This window comes from Rhinolophus sinicus, linkage group LG11 (genome assembly GCF_036562045.2).
Source record: "Rhinolophus sinicus isolate RSC01 linkage group LG11, ASM3656204v1, whole genome shotgun sequence".
Lineage (NCBI taxonomy): Eukaryota > Metazoa > Chordata > Mammalia > Chiroptera > Rhinolophidae > Rhinolophus > Rhinolophus sinicus.
In genome coordinates, this window is record NC_133760.1 from 59,862,343 (window position 1) to 59,877,657 (window position 15,315).

A 15,315-nucleotide genomic window follows, 5' to 3' on the forward strand; every position below is an offset into this window, starting at 1 on the left:
TTTCGTGATCAGTAGAGTGCCCTGAACCTCGTCGTTTAAAAAACATAAACTGTCTTCCCATCTCAGACTTTGAACTTGGTTTTCTCCAAGATGTACCCCTCCCTACTCGGGACAGATGTTCAGAAAAGAAGATGCCCTCTGTGGTCTCTTTGGTTTTGGTTACTAACTACATGTGAAATGTTCTCTGCGTTGAGGTGATTTCTTTCAGAAGCTCCAGTATGTAATCTTCACCTCCTGTCTGTGAATAACTCCTACCGTCGGGAACGAGTTTATAATGGAATTCCGATTGACACCCCGATTATGTATTCATGAACATGGTTCTATAATTGTAATGTTAGAGAACTTTTTAGGAGATTAACTTGTTAGAAGCTAATGAAAAAACTAGTGTTTCCTTGAAAATGTAACACGGACTCCTAAGAAAGGGACACCGGCATGAACCGCTATTGGGTTTAATCCCATTATGCTGGGTGGAGGCAACTTGTTTTGTATAGATTATTAAAAACAGAATACCTGTGTTGGGGAATTTCTTTGGAAAACCTAGGCGTTGTCTAAAGATTGGTTTCCCGAGTTTTCAGCTACAAAAGAGAACGCCTGAGTATCTAAAGTGGTTCTTGGCTCATCTGGTTGGAGTGTAACAGTAATGGAGTCAGTAGATGTGGTTCCCTGTAGGTCTGTTCCAGAGCCACAGACCAGCCATCGGACCCGGCTCCCCACTAATGGGGAGGAGCAGGCCAAGGAATGGAGGAATCACTGCCACACAGCTGAGAACACAGGCCCGTTAGAGGGGTCAGTGATGGCACCCTGGGTTTGAAACATAGGATTTTATGTAGAATTCATACAGAAATAGCTGCCTGCATTTCCAAATAGCTAATGCTTTCTTCCGTTCTTCCTTCGCAGGGCCCCCGAGATCATCCTTGGGTTACCATTTTGTGAGGCCATTGACATGTGGTCCCTGGGCTGTGTCATAGCAGAGCTGTTCCTGGGCTGGCCGCTGTACCCGGGCGCTTCCGAGTATGATCAGGTGGGTCCGAGCAACACAGGTATTGACATCAAGCACTCGGTTTTCACTCGGGTTAGCACTTTGTGTTTATGACATGAACGTGCGTGGGGTTCTGGGGTTATGTCATCTCCCGAACCTTGCTTCCCCCAACCTTGCTTTTCTTTCTTTGTTCCTCTTTCTTTTTTTACTTCTTTCTTTCCCTATAGCATTGTCGTTTTTCCTCAAAGGCACTAGGACCAGGAGTCTACCATATGTACAATGACAGGAAAAGCCCTGACCTCATTCTCATCTTTTCTTGCAGATTCGGTATATTTCACAAACACAGGGTTTGCCAGCTGAATATTTATTAAGCGCAGGAACAAAGACGACCAGGTTTTTCAACCGTGACACAGACTCGCCGTATCCTTTGTGGAGGCTGAAGGTAGGAAGAGCATCCCCTCCATTGCTCACCAACACCCAACGCTCAGGGAAGAAGTGGGGAGCTTTTGACAGCAGCACGTTGATTCTGCGTCTCACTCGGATTGGGCCGGCGTCATGGGGGAGGGGCGGCTGTTGTTGATACGGGGTTTGGATGAATGGAAATGTTCAAAAGCACCACTTTGCTTGGCTTGCAGAGCTTGAGTCCCAAGCTCTGATTTGCTAAGCTCCCGGGATTTAATTGATGACCTGTCTGGTTTGTGTAGAGAGAGAAATGAATGACCCCCAGCCCTCAAGGAGCTCCCAGTGCAGAGGGAGGCCAAATGCGTGCAGCAAACCCTCGCCCCGTAACCTGTGGCAGAGGGCCGGGGAGCAGCATTTGAGCCGGGCTCCAAAGGATGAAGAGTGTCTTCCAGGCAAAGGAAATAGCTTAGGCAGCCACGGCACCCTGAGGCCCGGGCAGGGATCTGTTTGTCCAGCTGGCACGTGATGCAGCGCCCCGTTGCACACCATAAACTCGGGTGGCTTCGCTTTCACAGAAACATATTTTGCTTTCACTTTGATCTACACCTAGTAATTAAAATTAATGTATTTTCCTGGGAAGGAGAAAATAATGGAAGCTTTAAGTAAGTTTTCTGTTCATTTTAGGTTCTTCTTCTTTTTTTTTTTACCAGAGAGTGAGTGGGTGTTTTCTGCTTATGCTTTTGGGGTTTTTTTTTTACAAAAGCCATAGCCAAATTCTAATACGGTTGAAAGATAATGTGAGGCCAGTAAGTTACAAAAGATTTACTAGAGATGTTTGGGAGCTAAGCAAGCACTCTGGGGCTATTGGTGGGAGGGCTGGCATCTGGCAACTGTGAGGGTGAGTGACTCAAGGTCAGGTCCAGTACAAAAGAGTCCTGGGACGGAGGAGGGTGAGGCCAGGCAGGGGCCTCTTCTGTCTTAGTTAAGAGCCTTGGTCCTTCTTGTCCAGCTGTTCCTGGGATCGAAGCCTAGATCTTAGCAGTTCCAGGTGTGCTATTCTTAGTGAGATTTTGAGGATTAATTACTTGTGATCCAGGGGTCCAAAAACCCATAGTAAATGAAAACAGCACTTTCCTAGACGAAGGGTAATGGGGAAACCGGATGTGTGTGCCCCAGCCCCAGGCGGAGGGGCGGTGCAGAGCACAGACTCCAGAGCCAGCTGCCACATACCGGCCATGTGACCCGGCAAGCTCCTTAAGGTTTCTATTCCTGTTTCTCCCTCTGGAAATGGGTTGGTAATCGTCCTACCTAAGATTGTAGTGAAGAGCCTTAAATGAGTTCATGTGCTTTAGGATTAGTGCCTGGCACACAGTCATAGCTACATGTGTAAGCATTTGATGCATAAAATTAAATTAAAATTTTAAAATGTGTGGGAAAGGGCTTCTGTTTTTCCACATGTGAAATTTTACCTTATCCCTTAAATTAGGGAAGAATGTAAAGTTATCATGGATATGGCATATCTTGCTTTTCTTGGAACCCTCCAGACCTGACTCAGAGCAGGTCCCAGCAGGTGTTCATGGGAGAGAGGGAGGGAGGGAAGGAAGGAAGGAAGGAAGGAAGGAAGGAAGGAAGGAAGGAAGGAAGGAAAAGAGATGAGTTAGTGTGGAAGATGAAGAGAGAAAGGAATGAGTTTGCAGGTTACTTTGAGAAGAATCAAAGTCTCCTCTAAAAAGTGGGGAAAAGACCCTCCGTGAGAAGCAGAAGCTCGAGGGTTTAAGTCACAGTGACCAGAAAATAATTCACGTGACTCATCAGTTTTTGCCTCTCTTGACCAGACACCAGATGACCATGAAGCAGAGACGGGGATTAAGTCAAAAGAAGCAAGGAAGTACATTTTCAACTGTTTAGATGATATGGCGCAGGTAAGCAACGTGGGTGAGTATGCCATGTTAGCCCTTTAAAACCCAGCACGGCAAGACTTCTGCAAGAATAATGTAGCAAGGCGTGTAGCAATCCACATTACTCAACTGCAGTGGTTGACCTTGACCTTAAACAATGATATGCCAGCCTTAGTAAGAATACCACTGGATTTGTGGGACATTTGAAAAACCTTACACCAGCTCCTTAAAAATATCTTCAGTTTATTGGTTGCCATTTTTGAAGTGGTACTGGCCAGTCTTACCGATGTTTTCCTGAGAAGAATTCAAGCCCAGTAGTACATTTGAGTGCATTGCCCGTGGTTCGGCGTTACTTCCCTTGTGTGACAAGGTACCACAGTTCTGGGGGCTTGAAGTTCGAAATCCAAGTATCAACAGGGAGCTGTTCCCTCTGAAGACTCTAGGAAGAAACTGCCCATGCCTCTCCTAGCTTCTAGCCCCTAACAGTCCTCAGTGTCCCGCCATCCCCCATGCTCGGCCTCCTCCTTCGTGTGGCCTTCATCCTGTTTCCTCTTATTTCTGTGTCCAAATATCCCTCTTAGAAAGGCACCAGTCATTGGATTTAGGGCCCAGCCTATTCCAGTTTGACCTCATTTTAACTTGATGACACCTGCAAAGACCCCATTTCCGAATCAGGCCACATTCACAGGACCCAGGGGTTAGGACGTGCACATATCTTTTGCAGGGACACAATTCCACTCACTACACTCTGTCTCTCTTGGCTCACTGGAGAGACCACAGGCTCTCACCTTTGTGCTACAACTTCAGCTATTTTTAACGTAAAGACTAGTCTAAAATCAGGGCAACCCAAAGTGAATTTTTCTTAAAAGCAATGAGAAATAAAGCTAGAGACCCATGAACACTTAGCACACCTCTTACTGAAGATAAGTGTAACCAAAAACCGTGATAGTCAGTAAAGTATACTTGTCAGTTGATTGGAAGCTTAGATTGTCTGAGGAAAGTGAAATTGCTTTCCAGAGCATGCCTTGGAAAACATAGACAGCGCCACAAAACTGGTCTTTTCCAAGGCTATCCCAGTATAGACTTGCTCTGGGAAGAAAAATTCTGTGTTCAGATATCCTGCTTGTCATGGTCAGAAGTAACCCCAATGAACACAAGGACTGAAATGATCCTGGCCCTAACTCGGGGAGCTACAAGAAGACTGATACACATAGATGTAGGAAGGGTCACGCGGGCCCCTACATTTCCCTCTGAAGGTTAAATAAAGAAACCTTTTTGCATCTTATTTTGTACTGCTGGGTTGTAGTTATTGTTTTTTAATTGCGGTAGAATACAGAGAGCATAAAAGTTACCGTCTCACCATTTATAATTGTACAATTCAGTCGTAGTAAGTACATTCACATTGTTATGCAACTTATGACAGCGCCTCCAACAGGGCAGACACAGCCTCCTGGGAAGTGGGAGGGGGTGACTAAGAGATTGGGGTGGAGCTGCAGGAGAATAAGGGAAGGCGGGGATGGGGGAGGCATAGCAGGGTCTCTCTAACCTGTCCCTACTTACTTCCAGGTGAACATGACAACAGATTTGGAAGGCAGTGACATGTTGGTGGAAAAGGCAGACCGGCGGGAGTTCATCGACTTGTTAAAGAAGATGCTGACCATAGATGCTGATAAGAGAATCACCCCGATCGAAACCCTGAACCACCCCTTTGTCACCATGACACACTTACTCGACTTTCCCCATAGCACACAGTAGGTGTCCTGCTCAGGGCTTTATACCGGGGCTCGGCAAACTTTTTCTTTAAAGCCTGATTTAAAGATTTTTTAGGTTTAATGGCCATACAGTCTCTGTCACAATCACTCAGCTCTGCTGTTCTGGCTGAAAGCAGCTGTAGACAATTCATAAACAAATGAGTGAGGCTGTGATCCAATAAAACATTATTTCTAAAAACAGGTGGCCAGATTGGGACCCTGGGCCACAGTTTGCTTTACCCCAATAAAGGAGGGGACGGTGGAGCATAGGAAAGTTCAGGGTTGCGTGGACCAGACTCTGGGTGTCTGTGCATGAAGGGAGATGCTCAAAATGACTGGATACGGAGGCATAGCAACTTCTAATGCCAGAGGTCACTCCCAGGACCATTCCAGGGAGGACTCAGTCTAATTTGGATTTGGGTTTGTTCATTCATCCATCCATCCATCCATCCAGTGTGCTGTGTGCTATGCCAGGTGCTGGGGGTACACTGGGGGGCTGAGGTAGAGATGGAGCCGCTCCCCACTGGAGCTTGCAGTCCATAGGATAGAGAAAGGTATAAAACTAATGATACCCAAATAGCCTGGCTGATATCAGGGAAAGTATAGGGTGTGATGAGAGCGTGTGACGAAGGCGACTCGCTTGGGGTGGGACAGGCAAGATCCTGGGGAAGTAACCGCTGAAAGATGAGTGAGAGGGAACTGGTGGAAAAGCCCACGAAAGCGGAAAGGGCACGGCCTGTGCAGAGACGCCCCTACTGGCAGGGACAACCCTGAGAGCTGGGGGACAGTGGGAGAGATGAGGCCCCAGGATGAGCCGAGGGTGAGCCTTCCGTGGTCAGGATTTTGGTCTTGGTCCTAAGAGTGAGGTGGCGTCACTGCAGGACGTGTAAGCAGGGACTGGCTGGTCAGAGCGTGGTTACCAAGATCTGTCCACTGCTGCTTGGTGAGTCAGTGAGCCAGGAAGACGTGCCCATCACATTTGGCAACTTGGAAGCTGTTGGTAACTTAGTGGGAGCTGTTTCAGGGGATGGCAGAAGCAGAAACCAGCTTAGCAGGATGAAAGACTGAGAAAGAGGTGAAGAAATAGGAAGCTTTCAAGAAGGAAGGCTGTGAAAGGGGAGGGAGGAAATAGAGGGGAGACTGAGGAGGGCCCAAGGGGGCTTTCTTTTAATATGGAAGAGATTTGAGCGATTTTAAATGCTGATGGGAGTGTCTGGTAGCAAGTGAGAGATTACAGATAAAGGATGCTCAGAAGAGAAGTTTCCTGAGACAGTGGATGGGGCTGGGATTCAGAGCACGGGTAGAGGAATAAGCCTCTGTCACCGGAAGGGTCGTGAATGTTGGCAGGTGTGCTGGTCTAGCGGAGCACAGCTGAAGGAGTTCTTCAGCAGCTCTGTCTTCTCTTGTTGAGAGCAAGGTGATTGGTGGTTTAAGAAGGGTAGGAAAGTTTAGGTAGTCGGAACAGAATACAGAGCAACTTGAACAGAGACATACAGTAGAATTGAGCTTGGAGGTTGGACACAAATCACGTGGGGTGTCACTGAACTCCCCAGGTGAAGGCACAGAGAAAACAGGTAATTGGGTTCATCCAGGTTGGAGTTTTGCCAGGTGGCTAAGAGAAAAAGACAGATTGACAGACTTACGTTGTTGGCAGTAGAGTAACGTATAGGAAATGGGGTGGGGGCACAGTTCAGCTCATAACTGGATAATGAGAAATCTCACTTCAGCCTCTCAACCCCGAGGCACTTGGGATTTGAAACGCACATCCCTGGGTGTCTGCTGGGAGCAGCAGTGTACTAAAGAGAGCACCAGATTTTAGTTAGGGTCAGGAGGAAAAGGGGATATGTGAGAAGAGGCTGGGGATAAGAGACCTTTGCAGAGGACAGTGGGCCCTGCCGTGGCCAGCCTCAAATGAGGCCGAGTGTCCAGGCTGGACTTGACCTTAAGCAGCCTACGAGAAATGAATGGGTGGCGTCCACCACAGATTGTGCTTCCTCTAATTTCAGTTCTGTTCCTTATCCGTTAATGTTAAGCAAGTCAAATCATATTACAACAACCAGACACTGAGTCTTTAATTTAGAACCATGTTTGAAACAAGCAAACTCCAATACAAAGAAGGAACTTGAACTCGTTTCTTGCAAACTCTTTTTATGATGGGATTTGTCCTGTTTCTGGGTGTGGTAGGGGTAAGTCAAGGGGATGTCAGTTCAGCACCATAGAATGGTCTTTTTACATTCAGGGCGGAAGTGGGATGATTGAGGAACAGCTATTGGGAGGAAAAAGAGGGGTGCTCTCCAGAGGGCTCCCGTTGGCCATCCACACTAAGTCGATGAGACAGTCACCCACATAAAGCCACAGTCACGGTTGATGACCTCAGGGTTCTGTCCGTCCCTGGGTTCTATGAGGAAGCAGCAGTAGAATGCTTCACTGTCCTTGGTGAAGACCGAGCATGGAGACCATGAGCGTCAGCTTCAAATTCAGACCTTGGTGAGGGTCCCAAGAGGACCACTGACCACTTATAACTCAGAAAATGGGCCTCAGAAGGAGAAACAGGTCTTTGAGCACACCTGGGCTTACCTGGCAGTAAGCCTAATCCCTAAGGGTCCCCAGAACTTGCTGGGAAGACTATGAGAAGTCCGGGTGAGAAGAAGCCTCCTGGCCCACCTGCTGTAGACCCCACCCATGGAGCTGGACCACAGCTGCCCCAACATCTAGATTAATAGTTGAAAGAGACCCCACGCATCCCTCCAAACCAGGACTCTAGTGCACAAATTCCTTAAAAACCATTCTCATAGGATTAACCCAACGTGAAAGTGTTTGCCTCTTCCTGAAACTCAGAACTCAAACCATTTCAGAATATTCTGAGTCTAAAAGCTTTGGGTTGAATTGTCACAAAATTAGTGAATCCTTTAATATACTACAAAAAGACTACAACATCCATCATTTTATTGCTTCAGCTTCCATGTGAAAGCACTTAGCAGTGTGCTTGGTACTTAGAAGGTGCTCAAAGTGTGTTGGCTTTACCAGCATTATTAGTTTTGGTGTTTTTTTTAGCTATTGGTTACCGTAGAGTCTGTTTTCCTTTCTCTCCAGGGTCAACAGTCAGTAAACATTTATTTCATGGGCACTGTGTGGCCAATGTAAGTCGTCATCAACTCAGAAAGAAAGGATTCTCTGAGTATATCTAAGTCAGTTCGGAACATCTTTCATGGAAAGAGTGTTTTAGGATAGCCCGCTAGCACCTGTTCGGCCCAAAATACAGCTCACCTCTGTGATATGCAGAAATAGTACATACTTGTAATCTTAGAATGGTAGAAAATTATTTATTTATATTCAGTTATTACATATAATTAAAATAAGCTTAACATTGAACTTTAAATGCTGTTTTATTATCTTGAATTTTGGCATTTAAGGTAAACTAAGTTCAGTTAGAAGAAGACACAGATGTGAGAAACCATGTGTAAATTCTGAAGGACACTTTATGGTGGGTTTTGATTCTGGTGTCGGCAACACATTTGTACTTTACTTTCATAATGAGGGTTTTGTTTTGATTCACAAATGCAACGGTGGGTGGGGGCGAAGCGGGAGAAGATTTTATTTCATGTAACTGGGCAAGAATTAGAAAATAAAAAGGAAGGATGAAAGAAGTTCACGAGGATGTATATGTATGTGCATACATGAAGATTGCCAGTAATTAACTCTAGACCTTGGCAAATGACCTCTCCTCTCTAAATTTCATCCTTACTTGTAAAATAGGGGCAACAATGGTCTCTCCCTCTCGTGGTTGTTGTAGGACTGAGTGAAAGCATCTGCACACAACAACCACACTTTGAATCAATGTTAGCTGCTATTATTAATTATTGCTATTATTATTGTTCTCCTTACATCCACAATTCTGGTGGGAAGAGTGGCAATAGGGCCATAGTAGGTTGGCTAGTGCCCTGGCTGTCCCCTAGATGGCGCTGGTGCCCCAGAATAGCTGGGAAAGATCAGACCAAGGGGCCCTGTTTGGGGGAAGGTGGAGGCAGATCATAAGCTGCTGTTTAATGTTCTAAATCAAAGAACTTATATGCTTGTTTATGGGCTAGAAAGTACTCTGAAAGCTGAGAGTGAGCACTGAAGCTGGAGGCAGATCAGCGATATGAGGAAAATGCAGTGACAGCCATCAGATCTGTTGTGCTGTGGAGAACCTTTACCCATCCAGGGTGGGGAGACGAGGTAGAAAGACAGTGGGGGAAACTCATCTAAATAACATTGACTGTTACAGACATAGACTTTACATGAGAAATCCAGGAAATTTAGACTTAAAGTTAAGTTCCCCCAGTTTTCTTTCCTGTAAGGATTAACTGTTGTCTCCTCTTCCCTCTCCATTTTCTCCCCCCTTTATCCCACATTCCTCTTGTCTTTCCCTTGTGCCTCTGTCTCTGCCTTTTGCATGAACAGCGTCAAATCATGTTTCCAGAACATGGAGATTTGCAAACGTCGGGTGAATATGTACGACACAGTGAACCAGAGCAAAACCCCATTCATCACACACGTGGCCCCCAGCACATCCACCAACCTGACCATGACCTTCAACAACCAGCTAAACACTGTCCACAACCAGGTAAGTGGGGAGCAGAGGAGAAAGGCAGGGCTGACAGCATCAGGAATTATATTTTCCCTCCAAACCCAGTCAGGAGACAGAATTCCTCCCATATCACATACAAGAGACAAAATTCCGCTAGTGTCATATTCAGTTCCATAAAAAGGTGTTTGTTTCCAAGGTTATTTCCTCTGAGAGCCCCAGGCACTCTTTGTATCAACTGCTGGCCCCGCTGAAAGATCCCAGAAAAGACATAGTAAGGAAGTTGTTTCTGAGATGGTACCTCTTACCGCTTCCCTCTGTCCTAAAGCGGAAATAAGGTAAAGGAGATGCTATGATTCTTGTATATCACGCATCGGCCTGGTAAAGAATTCTAGAACTGGGACACTAGCAACCATCCTGTCAGGCCCTTGCCCCTTGTCCCCACTCTGCTGGCTCCCCATGATCTCCTTTCAGATAGAATATGTTCTCTCTCCAAGTCGTGGGGAAATGCAGTTCATCAGTCTGTCACCAGAATCCCAGCATCTGGAACTAGAAGGGACCGAGAAACTAAGGTTTTCTTCCCACAGATTTCCAGCCTTTTGCAGAAAATTAGCAGAATCTAGCACCTAACATGCTGCTTGCAATATACATGGCACCCAGGGAATCTAGAATAAATACTCTCTAGGTCCCAGCTCAGGGGGTCTCTGTTATCTAAGAGACTTTTACTCCCATCTTACAATCTTACCAGATCTCGCAAAGACATGTCCCTAGACTTTTTCAGTCTTGATATCAATCTGTAGTGACACCACTCCCCTTCGTGTGCACACACACACACCACACATACACACCCCTCCAGAGGAGAGGAGTGTGTGTGTTCTAATCCTGAAGTATGAATGAATACCTCCACCTGGCCATCCGTTCTTTTGGACAAGTCCCCTACTGTCACTGAGGCGTCACTGACCCTGTTTTCCTAGGTCATTCCTGCAGCACGTTGGGTTGCCAGTGCCTAGTTTTACCTCCCAGCCTGTCCTCTCTCTCTCTGCCTAAACTCTAGAAGAAGCCCCCTGAGGTCACTGGTATTCTTAAAGCTCTGCTGAGGGGAAGAGCTAGTGCTCTCTAAGGCCAGAGAGTCCAGAAACAGCCCCTCCCAGTACCTCGCCCAGCCCTCAGGTTAAAGCATCGCAGCCAGACGGGTGAGCTCCTGGGCGGATCTCTCCATGGTTTTGTTCTTCATCACCAGAGCCGCGTTACAATGAGTAGACTGGTGTGGCTGGTGCCAAGAGCTCAGGGAGCAGAGGGAGACCCATTTAGAAGGGAAGGTTGGCCAAACCGTGGGTAGGGAGTGCCAGACCAAAGGGCATAGGCCGTGTCCATTAGGCAGTGACTGGAGATTTTTGAGCAGGGCCGGTGACATGCACAAAGTAGTCTTTTAGAAAGAATTTTCTCGCCTCTGTGCCCAAGGGCTGGAAGAGAAAGGGTACAGGCCAAAACATCACTAGTCAGAGCCTCACAGGTCCCAGGCACCAGCGGGGAGGGTCTCTGCTGAGGAAGTAGCCACCGAAAAGAGATGGGGAGGGGGGACACTGTGAAGCGAAAAGCAGCAGGACCCGTGACTCATCAGAGGGTGAGACAGTCGAGGATATTGGTGCCCCAAAGAGGGAAGATTGGACCCAAACCCGAGGGGAGTCTGGACTTTGGCGTGTGAGTCTGAGCAGGCAGTGGGAACTGTGTGTGTGGCCTTCAGGAGAGACGGGGCCACGGAGAGAACAGACAGGAAATGCTAGACATGTCATCAGTAACAAAACACGGACACTGGGCCACACGTGTCGCCCACGCGTTCCCAGTCACATGACCTGGAGTCTCGCTATGTGATGCTGCACAAACAGACGCTTAGCGTTACAATATGTTCCTTAAAATGCGAACGTACTCCACATCGTTTAGTCATCACCTTCAAACAAATGAATTTGCTTTGCACTGAAATTCAGCATAAAAGCTAAGTATTAAAAATGTAAAGTGAAATTTTATCCTCTTTTCAAATTTGGCACGCATACATACCCTTCCTATAATTCTATTTGTGTGTGTGTCCAAGGTGTCCTTGTGGTTCCGTCTTCCTTATTCTTCAGTCCTCGTAACCTCTAATGACCAGACCTCTTGTAAACAATGGTGAATTTGAGCCACTGGTAACCTCCACTTGCGGTGATGGAGGCTCAGTGTGGAGAAAGCTAAGATGGGGTGAAAAGGGACAATTCCCAGTGTAGACGTTATTTTCCTTCTGCCGTCTTGCTTTACATGGAAGTTCAGTCTCAGATGATGTTTCTTTCTGAAAGAGAAAAGAGAGAGGACATAATTTCCACATTTGTCTAACCCGTCTGCTTTTCAAGTTTCGTGACCCACCAGCATCTTTCTCTCTGCCTTCCAGCCTTAGTAGTTGAACACCAGTGTAAGAGGGTACCAAGCTCAAAGAAGAAACACCCCCCGCTCCATGTCTGTTTCTATAGCATATTTCTTGCCAGTAACTGCTGTGTAGCACCTAAGCGTATCTAAATAGTGCTCCCTTAGACCTGAACAAGACAGCCTCCTTCTGGCCCCACCTCCAGGTATGTGTGCTTCCATGTCACACTCTGGGTACCTAGGCCTGGATTCAGCCTCCCAAGTATGGACCACACCCCCAGGTCCACATATGTGTGCCCAGAGCCAGGCACCTGTGGGACAGAGCCGGGGCCGGGAGAGAAGGAAGGCAGGACTTCAGCAGCCCCGCCACTATGTTCCAGTACACAACCCAAGGACTGCAGGAGTCCTACACTCAAACCTGGCCTTCCAGATGAAGGCATATCTGTCAGAGTGGAAGGGCAGAACGTTCCTCATGCCTAGCCTAATTTTTAACATCATAGCATTCAGACATACGAGTATGGTACGCAGGCATCAGTTTGCACTCTTGTCCAGGCCCCACACAAGTTAGAACAGGCCTGAATATAAGCACCGAAGGTGAGTCTGTGTCATGTGGCTGCAGGTGCCTGCTTTTTCTCTTGACACTTCTCAACTGTATTTCCACTCCCCTCTGTTTTTGCTTCTTTGCTCTTGATTTTTATTTGTTCTTCTTTGAGTTCATTTGTTTGATTTAGATTCGTGTCTCCCAACCTGCCACTGCCCTCATTTTTTATTTTTGTTTATTTTTGTTTAATCCCCATCATTCCTTTAGGCTCCCACCTCCACCAGTGCCACTCTTTCCTTAGCCAATCCCGAAGTCTCCATACTAAACTACCACTCTGCACTCTACCAGCCCTCAGCGGCATCCATGGCTGCAGTGGCCCAGCGGAGCATGCCCCTGCAGACGGGAACAGCCCAGATTTGTGCCCGGCCCGACCCCTTCCAGCAAGCTCTAATCGTGTGTCCGCCCGGCTTCCAAGGTAAGCATGAGCAGACACAGCGTCTCCCCTGCTCCCGGCTGGACAGCCTCTGAGCTGCTGGCCCCACAGTGTTCCATCCTGGCAACTTCCTGGGGGAAGGCCCTCTTCCTTTCCTTTGGTGAGAGCACCAGCATCACTGAACTTGAGGCCCCTAGCCTACTGTGGCCTAGAAACAATGGGAATTTGTTATTCCACCACCTGCCCGTGATTTTATCCCTGGCCAGCTGTCTGTAAATAAGCACATTGTTTGTGTGCCCCCATTGTTATGTTGATAGCAGCTCACATGCGATGCACTCTGGGTGGCCAATGCCTGCCAGCCCACCTGGTCCCAGTTCTCAGGGAAAATGTAAATCTCTCTGAAAAGTCCCTCCCAGGCCACCCGCAAATGATTCTGTGGCCATGCATCCCCACACTCTTTTCCTGAGAGCACTAAGAAGCTGGCGTTGACCGTGTACTTGGTCACAGTTTACACGGAAAGTTTGAGAATTTGTTTTTGCAAACCCAGGAGGTAAGCATGTGTGGTTGCCCAGTTTCAGAGTCAGTGCAACTCCTAACGGACTCATGTTCTCTCCCCAACACCCCTGGCTTTGACGTACATGATTTTTCTTCCTGTCTGAAGCAGTTGTTCTCCTGTCATAATTTGTCAGCGTAACTGTTCCACTTTTGGTTTTACAGACTCCTTAAATTGACCTTCTAATCTTTGAACACATTCATAGTTATTTTTTGTGGGGTTCTTTTCTTTTCTTTTTGGTTTTCTAAAAAAATTTAAGTTAGAAACGAAAGGGGAGATTTCCACAGGACCGGGCAATACTGGTGGGTCTGACGCAAAGGGGAGTTGAGCGCTGACACGTTAGGATGGCTGCATTCATCTAGCCGGTTCCAATCGCTCAGCTGACCCCTCTCTCTCTTGCCCATTGTCTGACGCAGGACTGCAGCCCTCTCCCTCGAAGCATGCTGGCTATTCTGTGCGAATGGAAAATGCTGTTCCCATCGTCACCCAAGCCCCAGGAGCTCAGCCTCTTCAGATCCAACCAGGTCTGCTTGCCCAGGTAATTTTTTTGTTCTTATTCCTGGTGTTGCCATTTATCCATGTCAGTGTTCCCAGGAGAGACGTCGCTCCCCCTATTGCCTCCCTGGCAGTGAGTTAGGTGCTTCGAATCATTAGAATACCTCCGTCATATTCTGGGTGATCCCAGGAGAATTACCTTCCTAAGTGTCTGGCTTACAATTCTAAGAAGAAATTTAGACACAGGGAGAGTCTGGGGAAATTATTACTATTATTGTATCTTTCTAATGCAAATTAGTAGGGGAGACCTAAGTTTTCATCCTAACACTACTAATAAGTCTCTGTGACCTACAGCAAGTGAGTTAACATTTGTTTGCCTTGATTTTCTTCCTTGTAAAATAGAAATTATTTTCTCAGCACCAAAGAAGACTTGGAGATGATCTCCTTATTTTATAGTTGAAAAGCCAGGATCACAGAAGCTGTGAGCTGGAACCTTCCTTGTCTGTTTATATAGGTCCTCTGATGGTAGAATGAGATCACAGAGGTGAAAGTGGTTGAAAATGTGTAAAGCGCTGTGGAAATGTAAGGTCACATGGTGATGCAGTGACAATGGTAGTGACAGTTGAACCTTAATACATACATCATCATTATGCCAAGCACTTCAGAAATTATTATTGATGTCATCCCCAGAAACACACTAAGGTATTTGTCTTCTTTTGACAAATAGGGAAAATGAGGCACAATCACTGGCCCAAAGTCACACAGCAATTAGGTGACAGAACCAGGACACAAACCCAACAAGTCTGACATCAGCAGCTGTATTTTAACCACCGAGCTAAACTGCTTCCAAATAATCATTTCTGTTGTTGGTACCAAGGACACCTTGACCTAAATGTTGGTAGTTTAGAAGCAGGTTTATTTTTCATTTTATTTTATTTTACTTTTAAGATTTTATTGGGGAAGGGGAACAGGACTTTATTGGGGAACAGTGTGCACCTTTATTTTTAAATAAGATAGGTTCCCAAAAGGTTTTTTTGAAGTATTTTCAAACACATTTTATTTATGGTGTCTTGTTGAATAGAAGTTTTAGCTTTCATATTAATGTAGTCAAATTACATACGTCTGTTTTGGGCTTTCTATTTCCTTCCATTGGCCTCTCTACTATCCTATTGTCTTGACTATTATAACTTCAATGTGTGTGTTGGTATCTGGTAGGGAAAGCCCTGCTCCCACAGCGTTCTTCAAAATTTCCTTGTCTGTTCTTTTCCTTTCAGTTTTCCATGTGAATTTAAATATCACTCTTAC

General features: G+C 46.5%; 1 protein-coding gene across 8 annotated transcripts in view; it reads left to right on the top strand.

Moving 5' to 3' along the window:
- Nucleotides 1-15,315, top strand: part of HIPK2 (homeodomain interacting protein kinase 2) — a 175,200-nt gene that overhangs the window by 117,897 nt on the left and 41,988 nt on the right. For 3 of the 8 annotated variants that reach the window (XM_074315303.1, XM_074315298.1, XM_074315296.1), the window contains exons 3-9: nt 898-1,021; nt 1,302-1,421; nt 3,217-3,303; nt 4,846-5,030; nt 9,474-9,636; nt 12,797-13,003; nt 13,928-14,053. In XM_074315303.1, coding sequence (XP_074171404.1) covers nt 898-1,021; nt 1,302-1,421; nt 3,217-3,303; nt 4,846-5,030; nt 9,474-9,636; nt 12,797-13,003; nt 13,928-14,053 — 1,012 coding nt within the window. Of the gene's footprint in view, nt 1-897; nt 1,022-1,301; nt 1,422-3,216; nt 3,304-4,845; nt 5,031-9,473; nt 9,637-12,796; nt 13,005-13,927; nt 14,054-15,315 lie in introns of all 8 variants that reach the window. The other 5 variants (XM_074315299.1, XM_074315297.1, XM_074315302.1 and 2 more) reach the window with 3 other exon arrangements.